Here is a 25,250-nt window from a genome sequence, read left to right as displayed (position 1 = left end):
TGTGTACAGAAACAACAGGAGGAAGCCCCTCTCTTCCAGCTCTTCTAGAAGAGCCCATTATATTTGTAGCTGATGCAAATTTACAGTAAGAAAACAGGCACTTAAGGATACACTAAAGGGAGAAATATAAGGAGAGTCCAGATAGCATGGAAGGCCTTTCCATTTAGCTTTAGTGTGTGCTTAAAAATATATGTTGAATGTGCTACCAGACACTTATCTGTCTTATCTTGTCCTGGGGTCCATCAGGCACAGCATCACCAGCAAGCTGAGGGATTGGTCTGTTCTGCTCTGCACTGGGGCAGCCTCACCTTGAATACTGTGTGCAGTTTGGAGCATCACAATATAAGGAAAATATTGAACTGTTAGAGAGTATCCAAAGTAGGAACATGAGGAAGTTGAAGGGCCTTGAGGAGAAGCCATATGAGGAGTGTCTGAGGTCACTTGGTCTGTTCAGCCTGGAGGAGACTGAGGGGAGACCTCATTGCAGTCACAGCTTCCTTATGAGGGGGAGTGGAGGAGCAGGCACTGATCTCTTCTCTCTGGTGACCAGAGACAGGACCCAAGGGAATGGCCTGAAGCTGTGTCAGGGGACGTTTAGGTTGGACATCAGGAAAAGTTCCTCCACCCAGAGTGTGGTTGGGCAGGGTCCCCAGGGCAGTGGTGACAGCACCAACCCTGACAGAATTCAGAAGTTATGTTCCACTGGAGCTCCAACCCCAAGGCCCTCCTGCTGGGTCCCTACAAGCAGCTGCTTGCACTACAATAGCAAGAAAGAGAAACTCCTGTACCAAACAAAGAGCCTCACACCAGAGAAATTATGTCTCTGTTGAAGGAGGAACTACTTTTGCAAAACCATGGTAGACTATCAAGAAATGCAGGACTGTTTCATCATGCCTAAGTACAAGTGAGGGAAAAAAAAAAATCAACCATAACTTTGACTTTCCAACTCCTCATTGCTGCTGCATTACAGCAAGATTACTAGGAGCACAGAACATTGCTCTTTTACACCAGCTTCAGTAGCTCAAAGTTCTCCAAAAAATCTGGCCCACACTCACACTAAAACATGTACAACACAGGTGGAATCAGAGACCTAAGCTGCTAAAACCATTTTTTCTGCAGAGCATGCACAACCACATTTGCAGGCAGATTTCCTCAGAGACAACAGAAGGCATTTCTAACATACAGGAAATGCACCAGTTTTCCCCCTCCAAAGCCTTAAAATTTAATGTCATTTTTAACTAGCATGACATAGCAAGGCTTGGTGAAAGTTGGAAGGTCACTTGCTTTTGAAAATGAAAAAAATACATGTTCCTATATTTGCTTCAGAGCCAAACCACTGAATGAACTGCCTTTGGCAAAATTTTATAATATATATATATATATATCTGCTATTCTTCACAATATTAATCTGAAATCCACTATTTCTAAAGAAAAATATTACACAGATGTTTAATTAGGTTATAGCATCAACCCCAAGTACTTATACCCTTATTTCACCATTTTTAGTTTTATAGTCCAAGATAGAGCCACAGGAACAAATTACTAAATAAAGCTAAAATTGCCTACAGTTTTTTCTGGGTAAAACTGACTCTGTCCTCCATCTCATCCTGGAAAATGCTCAGTTCAAAGAAATGAAGATTTAGTCCATGGACAAGCTTCAAATTCTGAATGAAAATTGAAACTGAGCCTTGTAAGACTCCATTAGAAACAAAATATTCAAAAAACACTTTCAAATCTGGTGCCCTCTTATTGCAAAAGTTCCATACCTTCTTGGTGATGTCTCATGAGCAGCTCCTTACAGCACTAACTGCTTCTTCTTCACAGCACAACCAACAAACTCCATCTCTTTTGTAGCACTCTTCTTACTGGACACAGCTGTGGCCTATTAAGGGCAGGCCTGTTCCTAATCTTTGGTGATTAGTCCAGCTGCAACTCCTCAGGGGTGAGACTACCTTCTGCACTATTTTATTACATTCTATCCCTCCACACAAATCTAGTTCCTGACTTTAGCTTCCATGTGATGCTTGGCATAAATCAGATCATTTACTTAGAAGCTGACATTTTTTACATGCTCCTCAATTTAATTTAATTATGATTTTGACTGCTAGTTTGTTTGTCATTTTATTCAAAGCATTTTACAAAGATCCTCATAACTCTAGACCTATAAAGAGTTTGAAATTTGAGAGATTCTAGTATGTTATCACTGGCTGTATTTTTACAGGCTGAAATATATTAGTAACAGAACACAAAAAACCAATTCCACATGTAAGAGGTGGTGAGATATCTAGAAAGAAGCCACATTCCTAAACACTACTGTGTCAACAAAAACTTCATGTATAAATCTGAGCTAAATCAAAGAATTTACACAAGTTGACCATTCAATGTATCAGCTATCATTATCTAGAACAATCACACAATGCCAGTTTAGCCAGACTTTTTAAAAATCCAGAAGAAACTCTCAAGTAATTATTTTAATCTGCCTCTTTTCAGTTAGCTAACCTTGCTGTGCCACAATCCATCAAAAACTCTATTAGCTGGTCCAGCTAGGCAGCTCTCAAAATACAGGTCCAATTTTCTCTTTTAAGATATCCTCCCAGACTTCCTATATTTGTTTACACTTTCCTTTTCTTTATGCCATTTTTACAGTACTATCCAGATGGCAAAGTAATGCTCAGACCTATTTACATAAATACAGTTTCAGACACCAGAGAGTTAGAGAACACATTGCAGGGAAAACAATGAAGATAAAGAGATTTCAGGAGAGTTCAATCAAACAATCTTGCAGTCTTTTTTTTTCCTTTTTTTATTCAAAATAAAAACTCCTAGTATCTAACCTTTTAATCTGGAAATAATAAAAGGTACTTTAGGTAAAAGGCAATATGAAAGCAGCAGGCTAGCACAGATCACATTTCCATTTACACTGATGAATTCAACCAGTTATGTCAGGTAAGAAACTGGGTCCCCTGTGGAATTCAGACTGCAATATCAGGCATCAGGCAGATCCTGTGATACTGTATACATCTCCTATTTATTTGGCCCCATCCAGCACAGAAGAAATTCCCCAATTTACAGGTGTTTCACTTTGCACTCTCCAAACAGTGCAAATTCAAAGAAAAGACAGAAGGCAGTGAGAATCCAATATGTTCTAGCGCCAAAATCAACTTTGGGTAATTTTCGGTCTTATAATTAGACTCTCAGTGTGGAGTATTTTAGGAGAACATGGCTCAAAATTATGCCTGGCATAGTTCTATTCACTTTCTGAGAGATTAATTTAGCTCTTTTATTGTTTATGCTGTTCCACACACTGCATATAGGTATCAGAATAAGTCAGAAACAGAGACAAAATCATTGACTGCATTTACTTCAATCACTATGTATGCCCTAATTGAATCACAAGCAAAAATGATTGCATGAACTGAATTTATCCAAAATTGATAGTCTGATTTCAAATCAGCGTTGAGCCTACATTATTCTGACCAAACAATAAAGCTTGATAGCTCATCTCAGTGTCTAATGAAGTAACATTTGCATAATGCATGAATCTAGCTTAGGAAAATTGAAACTGCTTTGCCTTAAAGATGGCCAGATGTTTAGTGAGCATGTGCTCAAGGCACAGTTTCACCCAGAGTAATGAAGACCAAGACTGAGACAGATAAGTAATACAGGAGGAAATTTTTTATTTCCATTTGCAGTGGGAAAGACCAGCAAGCTTTTTGGTGACCCCAATCCTTCAGTTACTAGGAGCAGTAAAATTCAGAAACTGGCACTCTTAGACAAACAAAAAAAAAAAGCTTTTTTGATTCCAATATAATAATCTCTATAAATTAAAATAATATTATTGTACCTTTCTATAATTCACAAATTTGACTGCTTTGCAATTTGACCACAATCTACAGGCCTTCTAGGTAATGAGAAACACATGCTGTGCACACTGCAGCAAATATACCTCAGGGAAATACCTACCTGGAAAGCCATTTGAAAGCACAGAGCTGTCAGAGTCTGATATATGGAGTGTGTGTAAGCAGATGACAGTTACTTCTTTGTCTCAGTTAGCCAACACACTTTACCAAACACGAACTATCAGCCAAAGCTCACAATCCCTGGAGTTCACTAGAAGGATTTTGAAAGGCAAGGTCTAAAAACAAAGGTAACTTACTGGTTAGACAATACAGGTGGAAAAAGTCTTAAAATCTTGGGCACACATGTCCTTTTTCTTATCTGAGAGAACCACTGCAAACTTCTAGCCTGTTTAGACAAACATATTCTGGGTAAAAACAAGAATCAACAGACAATAGAGAGAAAGGTTAGTACATGCAACTGAAGAAGAAAAAGATGCAGCACACAGGAAAGGTGATGAGCAGTTACCACTTGCAGAAATTACCAGGAGCACAAGTACAGAGCCACAATACCCATGTCACTTTTGAGCTGGTGCTTTTCTGTATTCAACAGGATTATGAAATTCAGTTTCCAGGATTTTTCTTTTGATGGATTTAGTAATCTCTCTTAAGGAGAAGGACCAGGAGATCTGAAATAGCATGACTGTCTTATGGAATGTTCTCAAAATAGTACCAAACATTTCTGGACTTCCCCCTCTCTTGCAGCTCCCTGTGCTGTATCACATTTGTTCAGTTTCTTGCATAGCCTCCAAAGAACTTTTGGCTTCATAGAAGAATAGTAATACAGAAGCAAATTATATGATAGTGTAATCATCACTGTGTCTATGTCAACATGATGAAGAGTCTGCAAGACCAAGTGTTTTTTCCACTTTTCCTTCTAAGAGCTGGCCTAAACTCCTTCCTTCAAATACTGTTATTTGAAATCTCAAATCAAAACAGGTACAACAATCCTATTATTATTACATATTTTTTGTTTAGGCCAGAATTCCCAAGGAAGAATACTTAACAAAAATCATACCAAATTTCTTCTGGTATGCCAAGAATCAATAAGATTTCATCTAAATTTCTAATCTCACCTTATTCAAATATTCACTAAATATGCAAGGAAAATATCAGTGGAGCTGGTGTAACCATAGGCATTTATGTTAAGCTAGACACTGTAAGAAAGAGTTTGACACCCTCATACTTTTATGAACCTGTTGCAATTTTCATAAATCTGACCTGACAAACAGAGGGCCATATTCACAAAGGTATGAAGGCTAGGGATTTAATACCTCCTATTACTAAGTTCCTTAAATATTTTTTAAAATTCTGTTCTTGAAAAATATACAAAAGCAATTGTAAGAAAACCAGAATCAGTTATCCCTGCTCCCAAGTCTCCCAAGAAATGCAATTTGCTAGATAAATTATGGGGTAAGCACAGGAAACAGTCAGAAAAGATGACAGCAGTTTCTTTCATTTAAGAGTCTCACAACAGCCTTGAGAATTTAGTCTCCTAGACCCCTGAATAGTTTCCATACCTTTACCATTTATAACTTAAAGAAACCCTCAACAGTTAGTAAAATTATTATATTACCATTAAAATACCTGTGGTGAGTTTCAAAGCAGTCACTACACTTTAATGTCTCAGATGTTTAACTAAAACATATCCAAAAGTCTGTGGTCAAAATGATCTGCTTCTGTGTAGTGTAGAAAAAGTTAATAATAGTTATAATAACAGCTTCCTCTCACAACATTTCTTCAGCTTTCAAGGGTTGCAAATAAAATTTGCAGAAGCAGGGAAAGAGCCACAAAGTTTCATGAGAAGATAAATTTTTAAGTGTAGAGAGCAACTTACCCAATGCAACACAGAATGTAACAGAACCACCTGTATCTTAAAAGTCTAATGGGAAGCAGATACAAAAGAAGACTGTGGTAGAAAGACCTTTGAGGAAGAGAGCTATGAAAACATATAAAGAACCTAGAATATCACTATTTTTGACCAAATAAAAGCCCTTTTTCCAGACCATGAAAGCAATAAATTAAGACTACTTTGATTTAAACGGAGGAAAGTGTATGGTGTTAGCAAAAGCATGGAAGTGCTGGGATACAATACAACCCCGCAGGCTGTAGACCTTTTTAATTGCAGAAACCAAGCATTTGTATTATTCTTCAGTTCTTTGCAGTCATTCAGCAGAAATACCTTGCTTATATCTGAAAAACTATATCTGAGAGTACTTAAAAGTCAAGGGACACCATGTTCACTAAAAAAATCTTGAAAGGAAATGTAATAAAATTCTCTAAAGCTTTTTTTTTTCAGAAATCTGACAAAAAAGGAAATTACGACCAATTAGACTGATGACAAGCTCTCTTATGGAAAAAAAAAGTAAGGTAGGGAGGGTCTTCTGGGTTTTGCTCATGGCAATAATGGTGTGGAAAATCATTGTTCTGATATTCAAATGATGCTGATGAACAGTATTCATTCTTTACCATGCAAAAAACCTTACAGAAAACTGAAGATGATTCTGTGGCCCAATAATGGTTTATAGGGGGTTACACTGTATTCAGCTATTCCTTCCTAACTACCAAGCACATTTATAATGCTGCTAGAATTGCTCTATGGATGCTGTGACATCTAGGTCTACATCCCCAGAAAGTTACACCATGACGTCTTATGACAACTTGTCATTAGTACATCTCTAGTACTTACAGAACAAATCAGCAACATCCATTTGCTTCCTGAATAAATCCATAACTGCAAGCACTAAGGAAGACCAAACTCTCAAAACCATAGTTTAAATTACATCAATATCATTCAGGAATCCAATAAACAGGTCAACACAAAAGTAATTACTCTTTTATGGAGCAATCATGGAAAGCTCAAAATCTAAAATAAAGTTGATAAACACTTGACCACTCAAAAATGAAATTGATTTAGGCCAAGAGATTGCCAATTTACCCTAAAGTAATTCAATACCCTTTACAGCAATTTAGCCATAGTTTTTCTAAACTAACTTTCCCAAGTGCTGGCTATAAAGAATGTGAAGCCATGTACTGCTGAACAGACATGAAGGGCAACTACTGCTTTCTAAAGGGACTTTAACACTTAGTACACTACGTCTAAAGGCCTGCAGCTCCAAGAAACAGGTTTTTGAAGTGGGAAAAATCAAGCTTTAAAAACTGCAACTTAAGTTTTAAAGTTTCAAAAACTTTCCAGCTTTAAGAGCTGTAAAGGAGTTTCTTACCACTTTTTGTGTGATGGCTAATACATTACCTCAAAGAGGAGGTACCTGTTACATATTGTCACCCTGTTATCTATGGAAAAAATATTCAGCCTAGCTGCTCTTCAAATCTTTTTTAATATCCACTACTGAGCAGATGAGACATTTAATTTTACTATCTTACTGAAATTAAATTGCTCATTTGTCATACACCTTTTGAGACAACTCTAAGGCTAAGTTCATCCATATTTGACAATCTGCTTGAATTCTGATAAGACAGAGCAGCAGACCTAAGATCAGTCCATTACCAAAGACTTATGACAGAATCTATCCCTCCTCCAAGAAGTAAACTGGATTTCCTGCCAATGCAGTAAATTATGGCAGTATGCATTTTACTGCTGCACATCACAGCACGTAAGCTACATTGCAGAAAAATTAACAGTAATCTAGCTCATCCAATTGCACCTCAAACAAGAGCTGCCTATGGCCCTTCTTTATCCAAGTCTGTATCTCCCAGGCCCTGTTTTAGTTACACAAAGTGGAGCTCTACAGAAGACCAAATGTAGATGCTGCCAAGGTGATATGTAAAATAATCAATCTATGTTCATTTCCCCAGGCCCAGCTTCCTCTTTTCCAGTCAGTTTCAGTTTGAGATTATACAAGCCTCTCACAAGGTCAATGGTGGAACAGAAGCCACGGACAGATTCAAATTTCATTTTATTACTACTACCTCCCAGAAATATTTTCATAGGGAGGCACTGACTACCAGAGCTTAAGGCAACAAGAACAAGCTTGTACAAGAAGTGATTTTGTTTTATTAGAAAAAAGTCCATTCATCTTAAAAGTTTTCTTTAATGCATATATTTTTTTATTATGAGAGATCCAAACTTAATGACAGTATATAAATATGCTCTAGAAACAAGAACAGTAATCTGATCGTAACCTAGAAAAATGTTTAAGTGTATGATTTGTATATCAGTCCTCGTAAACAAACAGACCCACTCAGACTAAAATTTAGTCCAGTACATAAGTGTTCTCTTAGGTCACAGAGCAACAAAGGAGCTGGTAAGATTTTCAGGGGAAAACACAAATAGCCCAAGGCATACCATTATTATAGTGATTCTCTGAACTCATCAACTGGAAAACTCACTCCTCAAAAATAACTGAAACCATCTCCCTACACAATTGCTTTATAAATAGATTAGGTGAGATAGTGAGATAGAGTTAGAAAAACACACTTCAAGTTAACAATGAACTGGGCATCAGCCTTGTGCTCAAACAGTGACTTGCTCTATCTTTGAGAAGATGTCTGTAAAGGAAATTCTTGGGGGTATTTCACAAGGGGCTAAAAATGGGATAAAATCTGGCTATAAAGTAGCTCTGCCAAATGATGGAAAGATTCAGCAGGCTATGTTTCTATAATTGCAGCTGTTCTAACAATCATTTTAACAAATAGACAGAAAGACAAATAAATATATCAAACAAATAAAGACTGAAAGCATGCAAGAAATTCAGGTTTAATCATAAGCTTTGAGTAGTACTTTAGACAAGTCTCCAGATCAAGACTATTCTTTAAGATACGTATAGTGTCCAGTGGAGAAGCAAAATGAGCATGTGGGGACTTTGAAACTGAAGTTCAAAGAAGTCTACCAATACATTAAAGGGTAAAAGAGAGTAAAAATTGCTTTTATTTTAGAACACTTAACTGAAAAAATGGGAAATATAGCACCCATAAAGATATATGGCTTAGCCTAGAGAGTGGACACAATAGAATGAAGTGATGAAGTACATAAAAGAAACACTCTGAAGTGCCATTTAAGAATACTTGAGAATAAAGAGATGACCAGTAGGCAACCAATTACTATTTTTATGGACAGGTAAGTACAGTTTATAAAGTTGTTCTTCACACTCTCTTCAACATTCTTTCTGTACAGCTGTGTTAAAATGAGACTCCAGTTGCAAAAACCACACAGGCGTAAAATTCTTCCTTCACTAGCAATTTGTGCTGCAATCTCAGATTCTTGTAGCTACTCAGTTAACCCTGTTTGTGTGAATGCATAAATACACAGGCTTTGACGCCACTGAAGTTTAATAGTCTATTTAATCTCAGCATGTTTACTTTTCTGTCTCACAAAACTACTTCTAGGGGATTTTTTCCCCCACTATTTATGTCTAGTTCCCAATTTGATTATTGGTCTCTTTCCCTTTTCTGTTCTTTTATAGACAAGCCAGTATTGCTTATCTGTAGAAAACCAGGTTACAGTAAGCCATGTTAAGACTATGGTTTATAAGACCATCTATAAACCTTTACAGCTATTGACAAGAACCAGAGGGTTGATGAAAAATGGCTTATGGGTTTTAATGCAAAATCATATGCCTCCTGGACACCATTTTCAATGGAAAATACTAAAGAAAAAAAAATTTAAAAGGCAGATATCTAAAAACTGAGTGATATGAAATTCGTACATCTGCTTTACAATATAAAGCATGAGGAAAAAAAAATTGCAGATGAATTCTAAAATTAAAAATTAATCAAGAGAACTCATTTAGAAGATCCTTAAGATTTTCTAATATGTTAGAGCAGTCATTATAATTACAGATATAACAAATATTTTCAATAAGAAAAGATTGAATTAAAATCTTGCATCCTACAGCCTAACGTCTCCAATGACATTGCACCTTGAAATGGCAAATTGCAGATTTCTTTAACTTACTTTATTGGATGATGAAAACCAAGACAAAGAGATATAATGTGCACTCAAGAATTTGGCTCATAGAATGCATTTGTCATTTACTTTTGAATAAACCAGATTTTATATCCTTTAAATGAGTCTAAGTCCTATTATGTTCTTGATAACGGACAGGCAAGATATTATATATGAGATGGCTTTCATTTATTAAAATGACAGCCTAAAATTTTTGAATGGGCATTCATGTATCTTGGAATTTTAAATTCAAAATACTCATAATATCAATAGTATCTACCATTTCATAACATCATGCCATAACTCAAAATGCTGAAATTACTTCTTTAAAGCTATTGCTACTCACAATCACTTCCTAGTATCACTAAGTTCATTATTCAGTCTGGTTTTCTTTGTCTGTTATTACACAATACCTATTTCTTCATATCAGGTTTTTTAAACCATGACCCAAAGAAATCTTCCATGTCACAGACAAAGGAAGAGTCACCCCTGTCTATTAAAAAAACAAGTTTCTATTGTCCTCATAAAGATAATTATGAGTCTCTAATAGAAGACCAACCACATTACTGTTCTACTCTTTCTGGAAATCTTGAGGTCTAAAATAGACATATTGAAAGTACCTAGAAAATGAGACACTGCTAAGACTTTTAGGAGAAGTGGCAGAAACTCTCTGCAGAAAGTCTGGAATGCAGGGTTAGCTGTATATCCCTGTGGATTTTGGTGTCTTTGCCACAGAACACGACCTCTCCTTTGACTTGAATCCTTTTTGATGAGGTCCCTAATATTTCTTCCCTTTGTGGCAGTTACAGCCTCACTCTAAAAAGATTCATTCTTCCTTGTATTCACGTGCAGTTCATCTGAGATTAACTTTGCTACAAGTAGGTGTCTGATAGCAACTGTCTTTTTCCTGACTGTTAAGAATCCATTAGATATTAATATTCATGCTGAAGTCTAAGCATAATTGCAACAGTTAGTGACACCTGAAAAGCTTTGCTCTACAAAATCGGCTTGAATGTTCAGCTGAACACCCATTGAAAAAATATCTTAAAGAAAATTATTTCCTAGGTTTCACCAACTAGATGAAAATCACTGATGAAAACTGATCAGAAAATATACATGCAGAGTTTGATTTCTAGAGAAGCTCCACATGATTTTCCCTCAGAAGTGCTGCAGACTAAGAAAAAAGTAATTGAGCTAAGGTCTAAGTTTGGAAGTACACAGCAGGAAAGTCCGCCTTGTACGTGTTGATGATCTCACCCGTGAAATAGAAGAGATGGAAATCAAAGTAATCATCACTCTTTTTGATAAATCTTACCAAGTTGCCTGGACAGAACAGCTCAACTTTTAATAATAATTTAGGGGAAGAAAGTTAAAAGTTCTTGTCCTGGTGAGAAAAAGAGCATAGGTGGGCTCTACCAAGAATCCCCTTATTTTTTCTCCTGAAATGAGATTTTTCATGCACATTCCTCTCCCTTTGAAATTTCAGTTATATGACAGATACCAGACTGAAGACATCCATTCTTCCTTTCTTCCTCTTCCTCTGACACGGGTAATTTCTAGCTTCTATTTCTGTTCAACTCTTTGTGTACCCATGCTTCAGTGGTTCACAGTCTACATGAAAAACTGCTTACTTAAAAGTAAATAAATTATTATTTTTAATTCCAAAAAGTGTTTGATTTTTTTTCTTCCAGTAGACCAAATAATGGCTACTGAACACTGTAGCCAAACAGTTGAAATAACACAAACTGGGGGAGAAGAAGCTTCTCAATCAGTTCTGCCACTTCAGAGACAAGCCATCATACAGCACAGTGGCCTGCAATTTTGTGAGGACTTGCCATCTTCACTGTAAATTTGAGACTGCAAGATCATTACTGCTCTCTTATGTATGTTTGGACAAACTCCAAAGTAACAGAGCAGAAATGGAGTTTTTGGACAAAATTTTGTTACATTTGAGTGCCTAATGTTAATTTCCTATATTGGTAATTAGGTTTGCGAACAGAAATGAAATTCAAAAATACTAAGGTAGTTCAGATTCAGTTTCAGTGGGATGTACTGTCCACAAGCACACCTGAAATAATGTCCATGTCTATTCTAAAGTTTAAATATAACTTTAACTTTATGCAGTCTTGAGTCCTTAAACCTCAGATACCTAAATTTTGTATTTCATTCTTTTACTTACCATTCTGCCCTTACACATTACACTTATTTTTTCTTCAGCTGTAAGCAAGAAATATCTCAGTGTCATACACTCATTAACCATCCTAACAAGACCATTTACTATAAAAGAGATACAATATGCGTTTTTAAAATGGATATTTTGGTGCATTTATCTATTTTGGGTATCTTGAACTCAAAAGGTATATTGAACTAAAAGTTAATACATAAGTTAGTCCGTGCCACAATAATCTTCCAAAACCCACTGATTTCTTATATTACTAATTTTTTCCTTCTACCTCAAGTAGTTTTGATGAAATGCTTTCTTATTATTCCACATGCACTTCCAGCACCCCAAAATTCTACTTACAAACTAATTCAGAGAGGCAAAGAGCAAAAACACATTGTCCCCATTGCTTTGGAACAGAGTGCCCATTCCTAGAGTAAATGCAAGCCAAGGACCTTCCAATAAATTGTTCTCCAGAGAAGTCATTATGGTATGCTGTCACCCTTGAGCCAAGAACGGCACAAGAACAGACGAGAGACCCAACTGCAAGGGCAGAAAAAGAAGCTTTATTACAAAAGATTCTTTGGTTTATATAGACTGATACGATACACTCCACTTGATTGGCTAGTTAATAAAAAACACCTTTCTCACACACCATCCTTGAGAAGAACAGGAAAACAAAGTGGAAAACACCACCTGCAGATTGTTTATACTAGCAAGTTATCACATTCCTACAACTCCCTAAAATTCCCAGTAGCCACTGAGAGAAACGATTGCTGTTTCTCTCTCCCTGACCAGACTGGCATCCACAGTAGGCCATCGGGGAAGGACAAGATAATTAGCTATTTATTAGTTCAAGAATGGAGCGGCTACTCCCATTGCTTGACATTCAGTACTTCACATGAAATATCAATCAACACATTTCACAGTTGGTGAATATGACACCAAGATGTCCACAGCACATAATTTGTTTCTGTGTTTACTTGTCAGATTTTCAACTACAAGGGTGCATAGGAGTCTCTGACCACCTTGTATTTGATATGCTGCAATGATTTGCCTACTTTCATATTTATAGGCAAAACCAAAGAATAAGGCTGAACAGACACCTTTTAAATTCAGGAGCTTTTCTTCCAAAAATACAAAAGATACATGCAATGCATTCATTAGATTCTTATAGGAACACTGTACACGGCAGCCTTTGAATGCCATTGTGAAAAGAGACATTGCTTTGAAGAGGTTATTTTAAAATCTCTAAGTACAGTAAGATATTAACAGGCCCTCCATTTCCAAGTTGTATTCAAAAAAAATCAACCTAATTTAAGAAGGGGAATAATATGATGAATCCAAACTCAAAAGTTGCACAAGCAGCCACAACTACCCATAACCCCATATCTACATAAACATTCAGCTTGCTTTTTAAATCTGAGTATGTTGCTGCAGCACTGAGGAAAGACCTAGAGTTCAGACTGTAACAAGGGACCAACCATAGGTTTATTATTGCCACACAATCACACTCTCAGTTTCTCCTGCCTTTACACATACAGTACATCTATGAATAACTTCTTCAAAATTATACTCTTACATTCAAGACTGTTGGTAACTCAGTGAAAGAAAAGCAACCACTGAAGAGATTATGAATTCCAAATAAATATGCTGTTATTACACGATGACTTTCATTAACTCCACATTATTAAGCTGTATATTTGATTGCATCTTGAAACAACATCTCAAGAGCTTTCTTGAAAATGACTTCACTTCAAACTTTTTTTTCCTAAGATGGCTATTTTATCACTGAAAATCTACCAGCATGTTTCAATAGACAACACAGAACACAATATTGCTTACACGTTTGTTCTCTTGATGAGACATAAAAACCAGAATTATAGCTAAAAACAGGAGTAAATCAGAATCAAAACAACTTATACCACAACTGTGGTATTTAGTGTCTTTTTCAAAAGTTAGTATTGATGCCAAGATCAGCAATCCAGATAAAAATCTTTGTAAGTCACTTACCATATTTATTGATGATACAGGACCAATGCTGTTAACATAAATGTCAACATCAATAACTGTCGGTTTTACTGTGGAGAAAAAAAAATTAATATTATTTTGTAGACAACATAAATAATCACTTTAAATACTTTTCCCCCCAATAGCCACAAGTTCTTTTTTTCAGATACAACTACTGAAAAATATGGATAATGTATTTTAAAAAAAAACATGGCTCTATTCCTCGTACCCAACAAAAATAATTGCCTTAAATTAAGACCTGTACCACTTCATCATCATGATTCCAATTTGTCAGCAGCAATTTGTTGAAGAAACTTTCACTGCTAGGCATGGTAGCTCAAAGTAAAGCTCAAACCTAAGATGCCTGACATGAAAGTAGAAATAATGTAGCATAGTACTTTTTCCCTTTGCCTCAACATTCAGGTCCTTTAGCCTGTTTGTTTCAGATCAAAAAAATCTTTCCAGAGTACTGCATCTCATCAGCCCTGAAATCATCCTAACTTAGAGTAAAATCTCTATGAAATCTGATTAGCTAAACCTAAGCAACTCCTCTTTCAATTCAGATTCATCCCCTTCAGACGACATTGCCTTTGCACTCTTTCATTCACAGGCTTTTGAATTTGATTTGGTTTAGCCAATGTACATTTCCCATCATATTTTCCACGTTTTCAGACTTCAAGGACTTTATAAGCCAAGACAAGCTCTGTATTCCTTTCTTTTGCTGAAGCCACTAGGATTTCTCTTTCTTTCAGCATCTTTGCTATCAGTGTAGCTGCTGGACATTACTGAGCTCTTATTGGTGACACAATCTAACTCTAATATAATGCCACTCTTACACCAAAAGACACATTAGTTTTCTTTACTTATACTGCTATTATTCTAGCCCCACCGGCTGGAAGAATACATTAAGCTCTAAATTGAAATCTAAATTAGTGGTTTACTTTCTCCAGAGTTAGCTGACTCAAAACTAAGTCTAAAGAATAAATGCTGTTTTAACCTGCATAGTGAGAATTGATGCCAACTTGCCCCTAGTAAGCCAGCAGCTTCTGTTGGACATCTTTCTTTCCCACAGAAGCACCTTCTCCTCTACATTGTTTTCAAAGATCTCCAGAGAGTATTCAAACCACTGAAGTTTGGGAACTATATTGGACTTGGACTTTTTTCACTAACCCCCAGGTCTCCTACAATGAGGAAATGCAGGTGTATCAGCCACGCAAAACTCAGGAAGCTTTCCTCTGGGAAGCTACTGAGCAGAGAAGTGAGGAACAGCTAAATACCAAGGTTCTGATAGAAGCTTATCTCAGGTAACAATCAGTCAATTGGTCTAAAGCCACCAGATAGATAGACAGGGATCTTCACATGTAAAGATTAGTATTTTTTGCCTGCATCCCCCAAATTTCAGACCATCAAAGAGGTGTCAAGTAGTTTAAAGTACTTGAAAATTTAGATGGTTATGAAAAAAAGAATTTATATGCTGGCCTGTCCGGTAAGACTTTGTATGTACATATCATTAGGAAGGCTATATCCCCTGTTGCAAAAACCAGACATTAAACTGGGTACAAATAGTGGTTAAAGATGATAACCATTCTCTCTAATTCATTTTTACAATTACAATTAAGTAACACATACTTTTTGACTGTGTATGGTCAGAACATCCAGGATTATTTAAGGTCACGGTTTCAAAGTGTCTGAAGTACAGGCTGATGAACTCAGATCTCCCCTTCAGCAAAAGAAAATGTGAATTCAGCTGAACAAGCTCAGCTGATTAAAGCAATTCTAATTGTACCCAGCTAATAACTAAATAGGAGTCTAGCAGCTTCTGGTAATGAGTTGCCTCAAAATGCAGTAATAAATGTCATTACACAGGAATTGGTAATAGCAAGAAACTACAGCTAGCTCTTCCACCAGAACAGCATTCATGGAATAAAGAGCTCTAAGCCTTATAGGATTTATGCATGTGTCTACCTGGAAGTTCAAGGCTAAGGAGTTCTGGTGAACATTAATGGCACTAGACTTAAGGATACAAATTGGCATGCAACTGAATCTTGGCAGGATCAGGAACAAAATTCAGGACCAGAACACAGTGCTAGAAATCTGGTTTTTTAATCTGTTTAATCACTGCAGTTAAGTATATAAATAGAATATGAGGTGATAATTTTTCCTGGATGTTCTGGACAAAATTCTCTTACATTGCAAAAAAAATTATTAAGCACTGTGTATTAATGCTAAAGAGAATTTGATCTTACTCACAGTAAAGGTCTAACCTTGAAACAGAACACTAAACAAGAGTCACTTCTTTTATCAGACATTTCCAGTGAAATTCAAATTGAAAATAAACAATACACGTAAGCTATTATACCTGTTCAATTTTTTTTTTAACTGAAAGTTTATTTGAATTTTTGTTTTAATTTTCCTTGGCAGAGGTAAAAAATACAATTGTAATTTGATTGTATGATAAATGTTTGTTCAGGTTTTAAAAGAAAAGACAGAAGAGCATAGTTCTTGCTGCCAGTGGTCTTTCACGGATATAAACACATATAAACAAACAAGGGATTATCAGGTATAAATTTTATGTTATTATCAGGTATAAATTCATTTTATCAGGTATAAATTCATTATCATAAGTTTTTAATTCAAATGCCAACCAAAATATAGCAAGGTTTTAAGATTATTTCCTCCAAAATGTATTATGAAAAAGGAAATAACTGAGTCTTAATGTTATCATGTCTTCTTAGAAAGAACTCACCCTACAGTGCTCTTACAAATAAAACTGAGTTTCATGGAAATATGAAATAGCTACACGATCAAGCAGGCTGGACCAGATGATCCACTGTGCTCCCTTCCAACCACTCTGTGATTCTGCAATTTCAATGCCTGCTCAGTTTTTCTGGGTATTGCATTAATTTGTGAATGCTCAGTTCATGAAGGAATTCAAGCCACACATGGAATTGTTGAGCTGCAGATGGAGCTTTTTTTCTTGCACTAGAAGAATGCTCACAGTGTTGTTGACAGAACAATTAAAGTGTTAATACCTCACTAAAAGCTGACAGTAAGATTAAATATGGATACTCAGCTACAGTACTGTTTTGTTATTGGCCTAAACCCAAGATGGTCCTGAAGAGCTGGTAAGAAACTTAGAAAAAATACTGTCAGAACCATGTGTATACAACATGCAAGAGAGCAATTAAAGGTTGCCAACAAATGTACCAGCCTTCTCAAAGTTCTCTGAAATGCTATTTAATATATGGCAGTAACTTTCCCTAAAAGACAGTGTAAGCACATCTGAGTAATTGCAGTGTTACACTGCTACTCAGTGCTACCTAAGGTAACCTAGCTGCTTCTCACAGTCATTTAATCTTCAAACATGCTGGTTTTAATTGAGATGGGGGATTTATAAAGCCAATCAAAATGTTTTTAAACAAAACTAAGGTCATCTGAGCCAAATGCCCTGGCTTTGAGACAGATAGTGTTTATATTCCAGTCAGCTTTGTAACTATCACATTGCAAAGACGCTACCAACAAGTAGTGCCTACAAACTTTAAAAAAACCTGACAGTTTAAAAGACATCTAGGACAACCATAGGATTCTTTCAGTCCTGCATTGTGGATTTAGACTGGTGAAAGAAAACAGAACCTGAGCTTGAATCTCATTAAAATCCATGAAGACATTACTGTTGGACACATGTGAGTTGATCATGTGTATAAAAAACTCAACAGATAAATCAAGAGAATTTTAAAAGACTCTTGAGTAAATCAAAAGAGGGAACGTTATACAATTTCATGTCATGTAGGGGGGAAAAGCTGTAAAAAGTTCCTGTCATTTTATTATGCTTATTTACTACTCTGAATTATCCTGTCCTTTTAAAAAAGAGATCTTTTGATAGATCTCCACTATTCAGAACTGATGCTTATTTAATGAATGAAACTACTTTTCTTCCTACAGAAAGCTTCCTCCACATTTGAAGTCTGTCCAAATAGCACTAATGTTCCTGCATAAATCATAAATATTTAGAAATATTTTTAAAATTTTAATATTGGGAAATATTTTTACAAGCTCAATTAAACAGAGTAAGTCTTACTGAGTTGTCATAAATTTTAAAATAAAATTATTTTTTGTTGAGAGTTAACCTTTCTTACATTGTTCAACCAACACCCAGGTTTATTCTGGTTTTACCCAACACATCAGTGATAAAAAATGTTGTAGACCAATACACATTTATAGAAGCAAAGCAACAAGAACCAGATTTTTAGAAGGCACATAACTACATAAAAATCACAGTATGATCTCTGTTCAAGAACTACAGGGCCACTTGAGTTCTGCCCAAATTTCACAAGACTTCTGAACACAAATGACTAACAAGATTGGCTCTGCAGTAATGAGATATTTTTTTATATTGCTCTATAATGATATTTTACATTCTCTCATTACCACATAAATTGCTATTTTTAAATTAGGACAAAGCTGTAATAAATCATTACACAGTTATTGGTAACTGTAATAGTAGTGATTATAGTGTTAATTTTTACTTTGCATTGGTGATGATGACTATTCCAATTTTCCTACACTACCTCATAGGCAACATCTATTTGCCTAGCTGTTCCTATAAAACAAATTACTATGCCAACAAGTCACTCCTCAAGACTAAACACTGTTGGCTACCACATCTCCATTTTACAACAAATCACCACATTTGAAGAAAAACCTGGTAACAGGAAGTGTTAAGCCACCATCCCTGGAAGTATCTAAAAGATGAGTGGATGTGGCACTTAAGGACACGGCCTAGCTTTGGATTTAGCAGTGCTAGGTTAAGGGTTGGACTCAAGAATCTTTTCCAACCTAAATTATTCAATGGCTCTTTTCTACAATGCTATGAATCTATCAGTGAGGAAAATTAAAAACCCTCATTCTTCCTGTATGGAAGAGAATGGGCTTGAAAACAGATGTCCAAGTCCTCCACTTGCTACAGACACAGAAACTGACAGAAATGACATCCATATGTTTTAGGTTCAAACTACCAAAACGGAACTGCAAATGAAAATCAAAAGAAGAAAGAAAGTTTGGATTAAAGCAATACCAGGATGAGAATACAGTCCTCTGAAAACAGTATTTTTTTTACATGCTAGGTTTGGTTGTCATTTTGTCCAGGAGTGTGAATGACAGTGTGCACATAAACGGACTCCCTCAATTAACTACAAATCACTTTTATTCTTCATTTCCCACCATAACTATCAATCAACCTTCAGCACTTTCATCCTTCATTTACCATTCCCTAATGCACAAGCTGTAATTTTTCAAGTATTATGTTATGGAAAGAAAACTGTAGATCTTAATGGTTAGGCTTGTTTTTCAATCAATCCCTACAGTTTTAATTTTTGTTTTACTTATATTCATCAGAGAGGAGAATTCCTGTGTGATATCATAAGACTGAACAATAACAGAATTTGTTCCTGCAAAGTCTAGCAAGCTAGCAACCAGGGTCTGGATGAACAATAGCAGCCATGAGAAAACTATACAGATGTAAAAATTAGCAACACTATTTAAAATAGTATGTGCAGAACATAATATGTCCCTGTTTTAAGACGACAGAACAATTAGTTTGTGCCACTAACACTGAACACCCTTGCATTTTACAAATACTTACTAAGAAACCTCGTTAATGACAGCATAGTCTGGGAAATCAGAGAGGGAAGGGATAAGAAGAAAAGAATTTTCTCATGTAAAAACTTTACCTGACTCTTACCTAACTTTCAACTCATGGCATCCAGAAAGTTTGTGTGCTATACTCCCATGATCCCCTCAGATTAAAAAACATGATAGTGAAGCTATAGAAAAGAAGAGAGAATAAGAACTAGCATCTTCTACATTTAGTTTTGTGTGTGACAGTTAAGACTAAGAGTTAGGCAAACATTAACTGTCAACCAAACTTTCCTACCTACAGTGCTATTCAAGAAAAAATTCCATCGTTGTATGCATCAACCCATTTCAGCAAATAGTCTCTGTCAGGAAATAAAACACTAAATAGAAGTTATCTGTGTAAATTAATTATTCACATTCACAAAGATAAGGCTGTATTTTAAGGGAGCTTGCTGTTCAGTAATTAGGTAAAACACAAAAGCAGTACTTTTTTCAAGCTCAGAGATTACACATAAGAAGACATAAGAAGACATAAGCATTGCAAAGATACAAGTGGCTTCTTAGAAATGAGATAAAGGAGCATTTTATATAGGCAAAAAACTGCATTAGCAGGGATAAATTATTGGCAGTAAATTATTAGGTAAATTCAGAAAAACAGGGTTTGAATACTAAAATAATTCTATATAGTGAAGTACAGTAAGCTTAAAATTAAAGTGTTGCTTTCCAGCATTTAATCAAATCCAATTTGATTAAATTAGGTGATCTAAAAAAAAAAAAAAAATTAAACTAGGGTTCTTTGGAGAGTTTTAAGCAGAAACATTGACTTGTAGGGCTTCAGGCTCAAAGCACTGGACTAAAATTTCTCTACTTACACTTTCAGTATGGCACATTAAAATTTTACCTAAGAAAAGGATGAATAAAAAGTAGGTTGTTTCCCCTAAGGGTTGAAAAGCTGCAAACCAAAGCAGGTCAGAAAGCCAAGGTAAAAATTTCCCGTACTCAGTCCATGGTTAAGCAATCAGAAAAGCAGAATTCAGGCATGAAGAAAGCTCACTGTCAAGATCCAGTCCTAATCAGAGTTGCTCCCATGCAGGATTTTGAAAGAGCCTATGTTTAATGCACTGGGCCAGCATCAAACTAAGACTATTTGTTTATGTAATCGTTCAAAACTCAAACATGTATCACAAAAACCAGAAATGGGTATTTTGCAGTGTTTTATAGAGTAGTTTACCCCTAATTTGCTAACTTTGCTATTAATATTCTAGAAATGTTCATGGCCAACACTGCAAAAGAAAGCATCAGTTCCCGAAAATGGTAGAGAATTAGAACTCCTGCAGAATCAGAAGGATTCTCATCTTCACTGAACAGCAATCCTTTCCTCAGGAACATTCCTCTTCTTGAGGATTTCTAGTTAGATGGCTAAATCAGAACAAAAGTCCTTGAAAGGAAGACAATCCACTTCCACCCCACCATAAAAGAACAAAAGGAGAAGTATCAGTGAGAACAATCAATGCATTTCTGATTTTTTTGTTATGATTTTTTTTCATTGAGCTGTCACTATATTCAGCCCTGTTTCCTACTAGTTCTTAGCCACAGCACTCTGTGTCCTCAACAACAGGTCATTCAAGTTTATTCTTCCATATAAATCTAAATTAGACTAAACTCTACAATCTTCTGCAGTGCCCAGTACTACAGAAGTTGGATCCAGGACTATGGCTTTCCCTTCCTGAGTGCTGCCATAATACAAACAGAATTTACCCCATCTCTCCTTCCCATGTGCTTTACCTTTACACACAAGTTGGCTTTCCAGGTACAACTCTCGATGATCAATCCTGAAACAATGAATGTCTCTCTCACTACCTCATGCTATAAGATGCCTGACACTGTCTTGTAGGCTAGCACCAAGAAGGACTTACAGCAGAAAGTAGTAATTTGACCTTGCATGACACTTCACAGCTTTCTCTGCACTACAATCTGGAAAATATTTTGATCTGTCAGGCAATATGCAGCCCTCTGTCACCACATATGGGGAAACCTAGCTGGAGCTAATTTAAAGAGCATCAGGTGTGGCAATCAGCAGCTAGCAAAAATAACCTGACAGCCTCTGTGGTAATCGCCTGTGATGCACTTCAGGGTTCATTTCTGTGTGACATGGTAGGAAAGCAGGTCAGACAGGAGAAAGACTGTGATACTGCTTCAGAACTCAAGATTTTCAATAAGATTGTGCCTGGAAAAGGACATGTTCTTTAAAAACCAACAGAGTTGTTTCCTCTCAACCAACAGTTTTTCTCCTTGCACACACTGAGAAACTGGTTAAATTAGTTGCTAAGAAAACTTTTAACTGCTTTAAAAGAGGACTGCTGTTAATGCTCCCAAACAGCACAATAAAGCACATCAGACAGAGCTTACTCTTCTGAGTATGCTGATTCAAATGAGCCCATCTATTTGTACCAGCTCTGCTTGTACAAACCTACTCGGGGTAGTGAGAGCTGCACAGCAGTATCTGAGACTGCTCTCATCTTCAGAAATATGGCTAATGGTTATAAAGATACTGGAGGAGTAAAAATAACCAGCATGACTCTCAAGACAGCTAGAACTGGTGGAGTCATATTCACTTCATATTCCAAAGTGAATTTATTTGGGCTTATAAATAAAAAATAAATACAGATGACTGCTAGAGGCTGCAAGGATCAAAAAAATTTAGAGGATCCAAGAGGAAAAGGAAGGAAGGAAGGAAGGAAGGAAGGAAGGAAGGAAGGAAGGAAGGAAGGAAGGAAGGAAGGAAGGAAGGAAGGAAGGAAGGTTGGTTTAAAAGCAAAATTCAAAATTGGTGTTTGTTGAAAATGTCTCAGAACACAGACTGGTGAAGCTTTCTTCAACATATGCAATTCAGAGGCTTCCCTAATGTAAGGATACATCTGAGAAAGAGAAGATGTAAATATGAAATACAAATTGCCTTACTACTCTGCCATTCAAAGCCTAATCTAGGGTGAGGCTTTTTCCCTCCCACTACTAATGGCACATTTCAGAAACTGTCGCAGTGGGGGAAACTTGGACGCTCAATATGAGTGTTTAGCAAGCTTCATTTATTGAAGAGAGCATCAGACTTTTATGCACAACAAGTAATAAGCTCATACATATTCTGCAAGCTAAGCAATCTATTGGCTATACTACAATATCAGCTCTTCCTCATACCTTAGAAGTTACATCTTTCTTTTCTCATGTCTCTCTCACAACTTGTTATTGTACCACAGCCATGCTCAAAGACACAGTGTTTTGCAAGTGCAGGGACCCAGATTAGCTGCATCCTCCCAATTCTTAGTCCAGAACGTAGCCCCTCTCACATAGCCATTCTTCCACAAGAAACCTCACATATACTAACTTTTTGATTGGTAACTTTCACAATTAAAGAAAAAGATTACATATTAGTTTCCACACATAAGGTCACTCAGGAAATGTGACTGGAAAACTTTCCACTTAGTTAAAAATTTTCTGTTTGAGGCAAATTATATTCCATATGAAGTTAAGCTTGAAACCATGTAGGGTCTGAAGGTAGCTGTTCTTTTCCATAACTTTGTTGTGGTCTAAGCTGTCCATGAAGGAAGGTGAGAGGGGAAGATTTCATTAAAGTAAAATGACTTTGAAGGAAACTGTGTTTCACTTCATTTTTGGGTTTTCTTTTGTTTGTTTTTGTTTGTTTGTTTGTGTGGTAGGGTTTTTATTGTAATTTAAATTTTAGACCTGTCAATCAAAGAAAAAAAAAGATCAATTACAAAAATATGGTTTATTTCTAGAATCTAAATTAAACTGAAATATTTTCAGCTCTAATTATCATCATTCCGTTCCATGCCTGTTGGTTTGCCTAATATCTCTGTTTCATTTTATTAATAAAAAGAAAATAAAATTTCAGGGCCAGAACCTGCTCTACTAAATTTTAGGATTTGTATCAATGTGACATAGGAGGAGAAAAGCACACTTGCAGGGTAGCAAGCCTTACTGCACCTGCACGTAGAAAATGACGCATATCCATTAAAGAGGTCTTTTCTTCAAAGCACTTTGAAACAAAACACAGAATACCTGCCTATGGAAGAGATGTTAAGACTTTCATAGTTCAGAACTGGTTTAGTTTTTTTCTAGGATTGGTGCCTTTCATACCACGCAAAAGACCTGAGTATCTCAGATCTATAATTGTAGCTGGTAAAAAAATAGGTGAATAGATGCTTTACATCATAAAACACTTTTCTTTTTGATCTAATCAGTACACTGTTATTAGCTCTTCAGTATAAAGTGCTTCCTTTCTTTTTTTTTTTTTCCAATTCAAAAAGGCATGTATTTTTTGTGGTATAATAGAAACTTTCCAGATACCACCAGTAAAATAAAAATGCTCAAAAGCCATGATATTCATGGAGACAAGAAATCTGCCAAATGTGTGGCCACAGGGGATGCAGTCAGGCATTCCCCTGCTGGTAAAACACTGCTTTGCTTCTAAAGATCAAAGGAAATCTCCTTTGAGCGAGACAGGTCCTGTAAAGGTATCACTTTGCTAATAGCCTTCACAGGTTAGCTGTTTTGCCTAATATTTAGTTTGTTCAATCCACTCAATCAAAATCCTGGCTTGGAACCTTGCAGGTGATGCCTGATGTGCTGAGTGTAGATTGTGCCTATGATCTGAGCAACAGCCACTTATGTACAAGCTGAGGCCAAGTATAGGCCAGGATGAGGGGAAAAAAAAAAAAAGTCCTAGTCTTGCATGCAAGCAGTGACCTACACACTCTTTACAGTGGTTTAGATATGCTTGGGTGACAGGAGGAAAGAGGGTAGCTAGGTGTTCACAGTGCCCTCACTGATGGCTGTACTGCTGGCCTGGAGGAGATGAGATTGCTGACAATGCCAGTGCCCACAGTACAGCAAAAGGGCACTCAGAATATGCCTGTACCAGGTAGGACTCTATTTTGAGCTAGCCAAAATATCAGTTGCCCTGAGAGGAATGAAAACCACGGAGAAGTCACTGCCTGTGCCAGCATGCACTTTGATATATTTTATTCACCACAGTCTTCTCCTTCTCTCCTCCTTTTTGGGCTGCAGAAGTGTCTTCCCAAGTGATCTGAAACTGGCAATCCTAACCTTAAAAAGTGGAAAGTATTTCCTGGGCCTTTCTGACTGCATTCAGAACAAAGATCATTTCCTCAGGACAATAGCTAAAGCTACACACTGCTAGAAATAGTGGATTTGCAATAAATGATTGAAAAACTGAGTGAAGAGCAGTGTGACATGAAATGGTGAGTGTCCCTGCCCTGTGGGTCAGACAACTTACTTCCCAGCAGTACCATGCTAATGCAAAGGCCCTAGTGAGTAGGTGACTGTATATGAGTCCTGGATTTAACCCTCAGTATTGGCTGAACTTCTGCTTGAATCTGGGAATCACTTCTCGCCTCTTCTACTGGTACATGCTTCCTCTAATTTCCAAAATATGCATTTTCTTATTGTATGGTCTATGTTACCTGGCACACTACCTTTTCTTCCTGGTGCTCTAGCTGGTATGTATTATGCTTTAAAGTATTTGTATTAATACTGAGACCTTCAGGGCAGCAAGACAATTCTGTTGCTAGGACATGTCAACCAGTTTGTTAGGAGGATAACCAGC

The 25,250-nt window shown here is 36.5% G+C and overlaps 1 protein-coding gene across 1 annotated transcript in view; it reads right to left on the bottom strand.

The window, feature by feature from the left end:
* The window catches only part of GABRG3 (gamma-aminobutyric acid type A receptor subunit gamma3), a 155,986-nt gene that overhangs the window by 124,538 nt on the left and 6,198 nt on the right, over positions 1-25,250 (bottom strand). Inside the window, exon 3 of the mRNA XM_071429970.1 lies at positions 13,976-14,043. Within this exon, the coding sequence (XP_071286071.1) occupies positions 13,976-14,043 (68 nt within the window). The remainder of the gene's footprint in view (positions 1-13,975; positions 14,044-25,250) is intronic.

The sequence above is a fragment of the Agelaius tricolor genome, unplaced genomic scaffold (genome assembly GCF_023055355.1).
Source record: "Agelaius tricolor isolate 1412-34295 unplaced genomic scaffold, bAgeTri1.0.p SCAF_7, whole genome shotgun sequence".
NCBI lineage: Eukaryota > Metazoa > Chordata > Aves > Passeriformes > Icteridae > Agelaius > Agelaius tricolor.
This window is presented reverse-complemented; position numbering and strand designations above follow the sequence as displayed.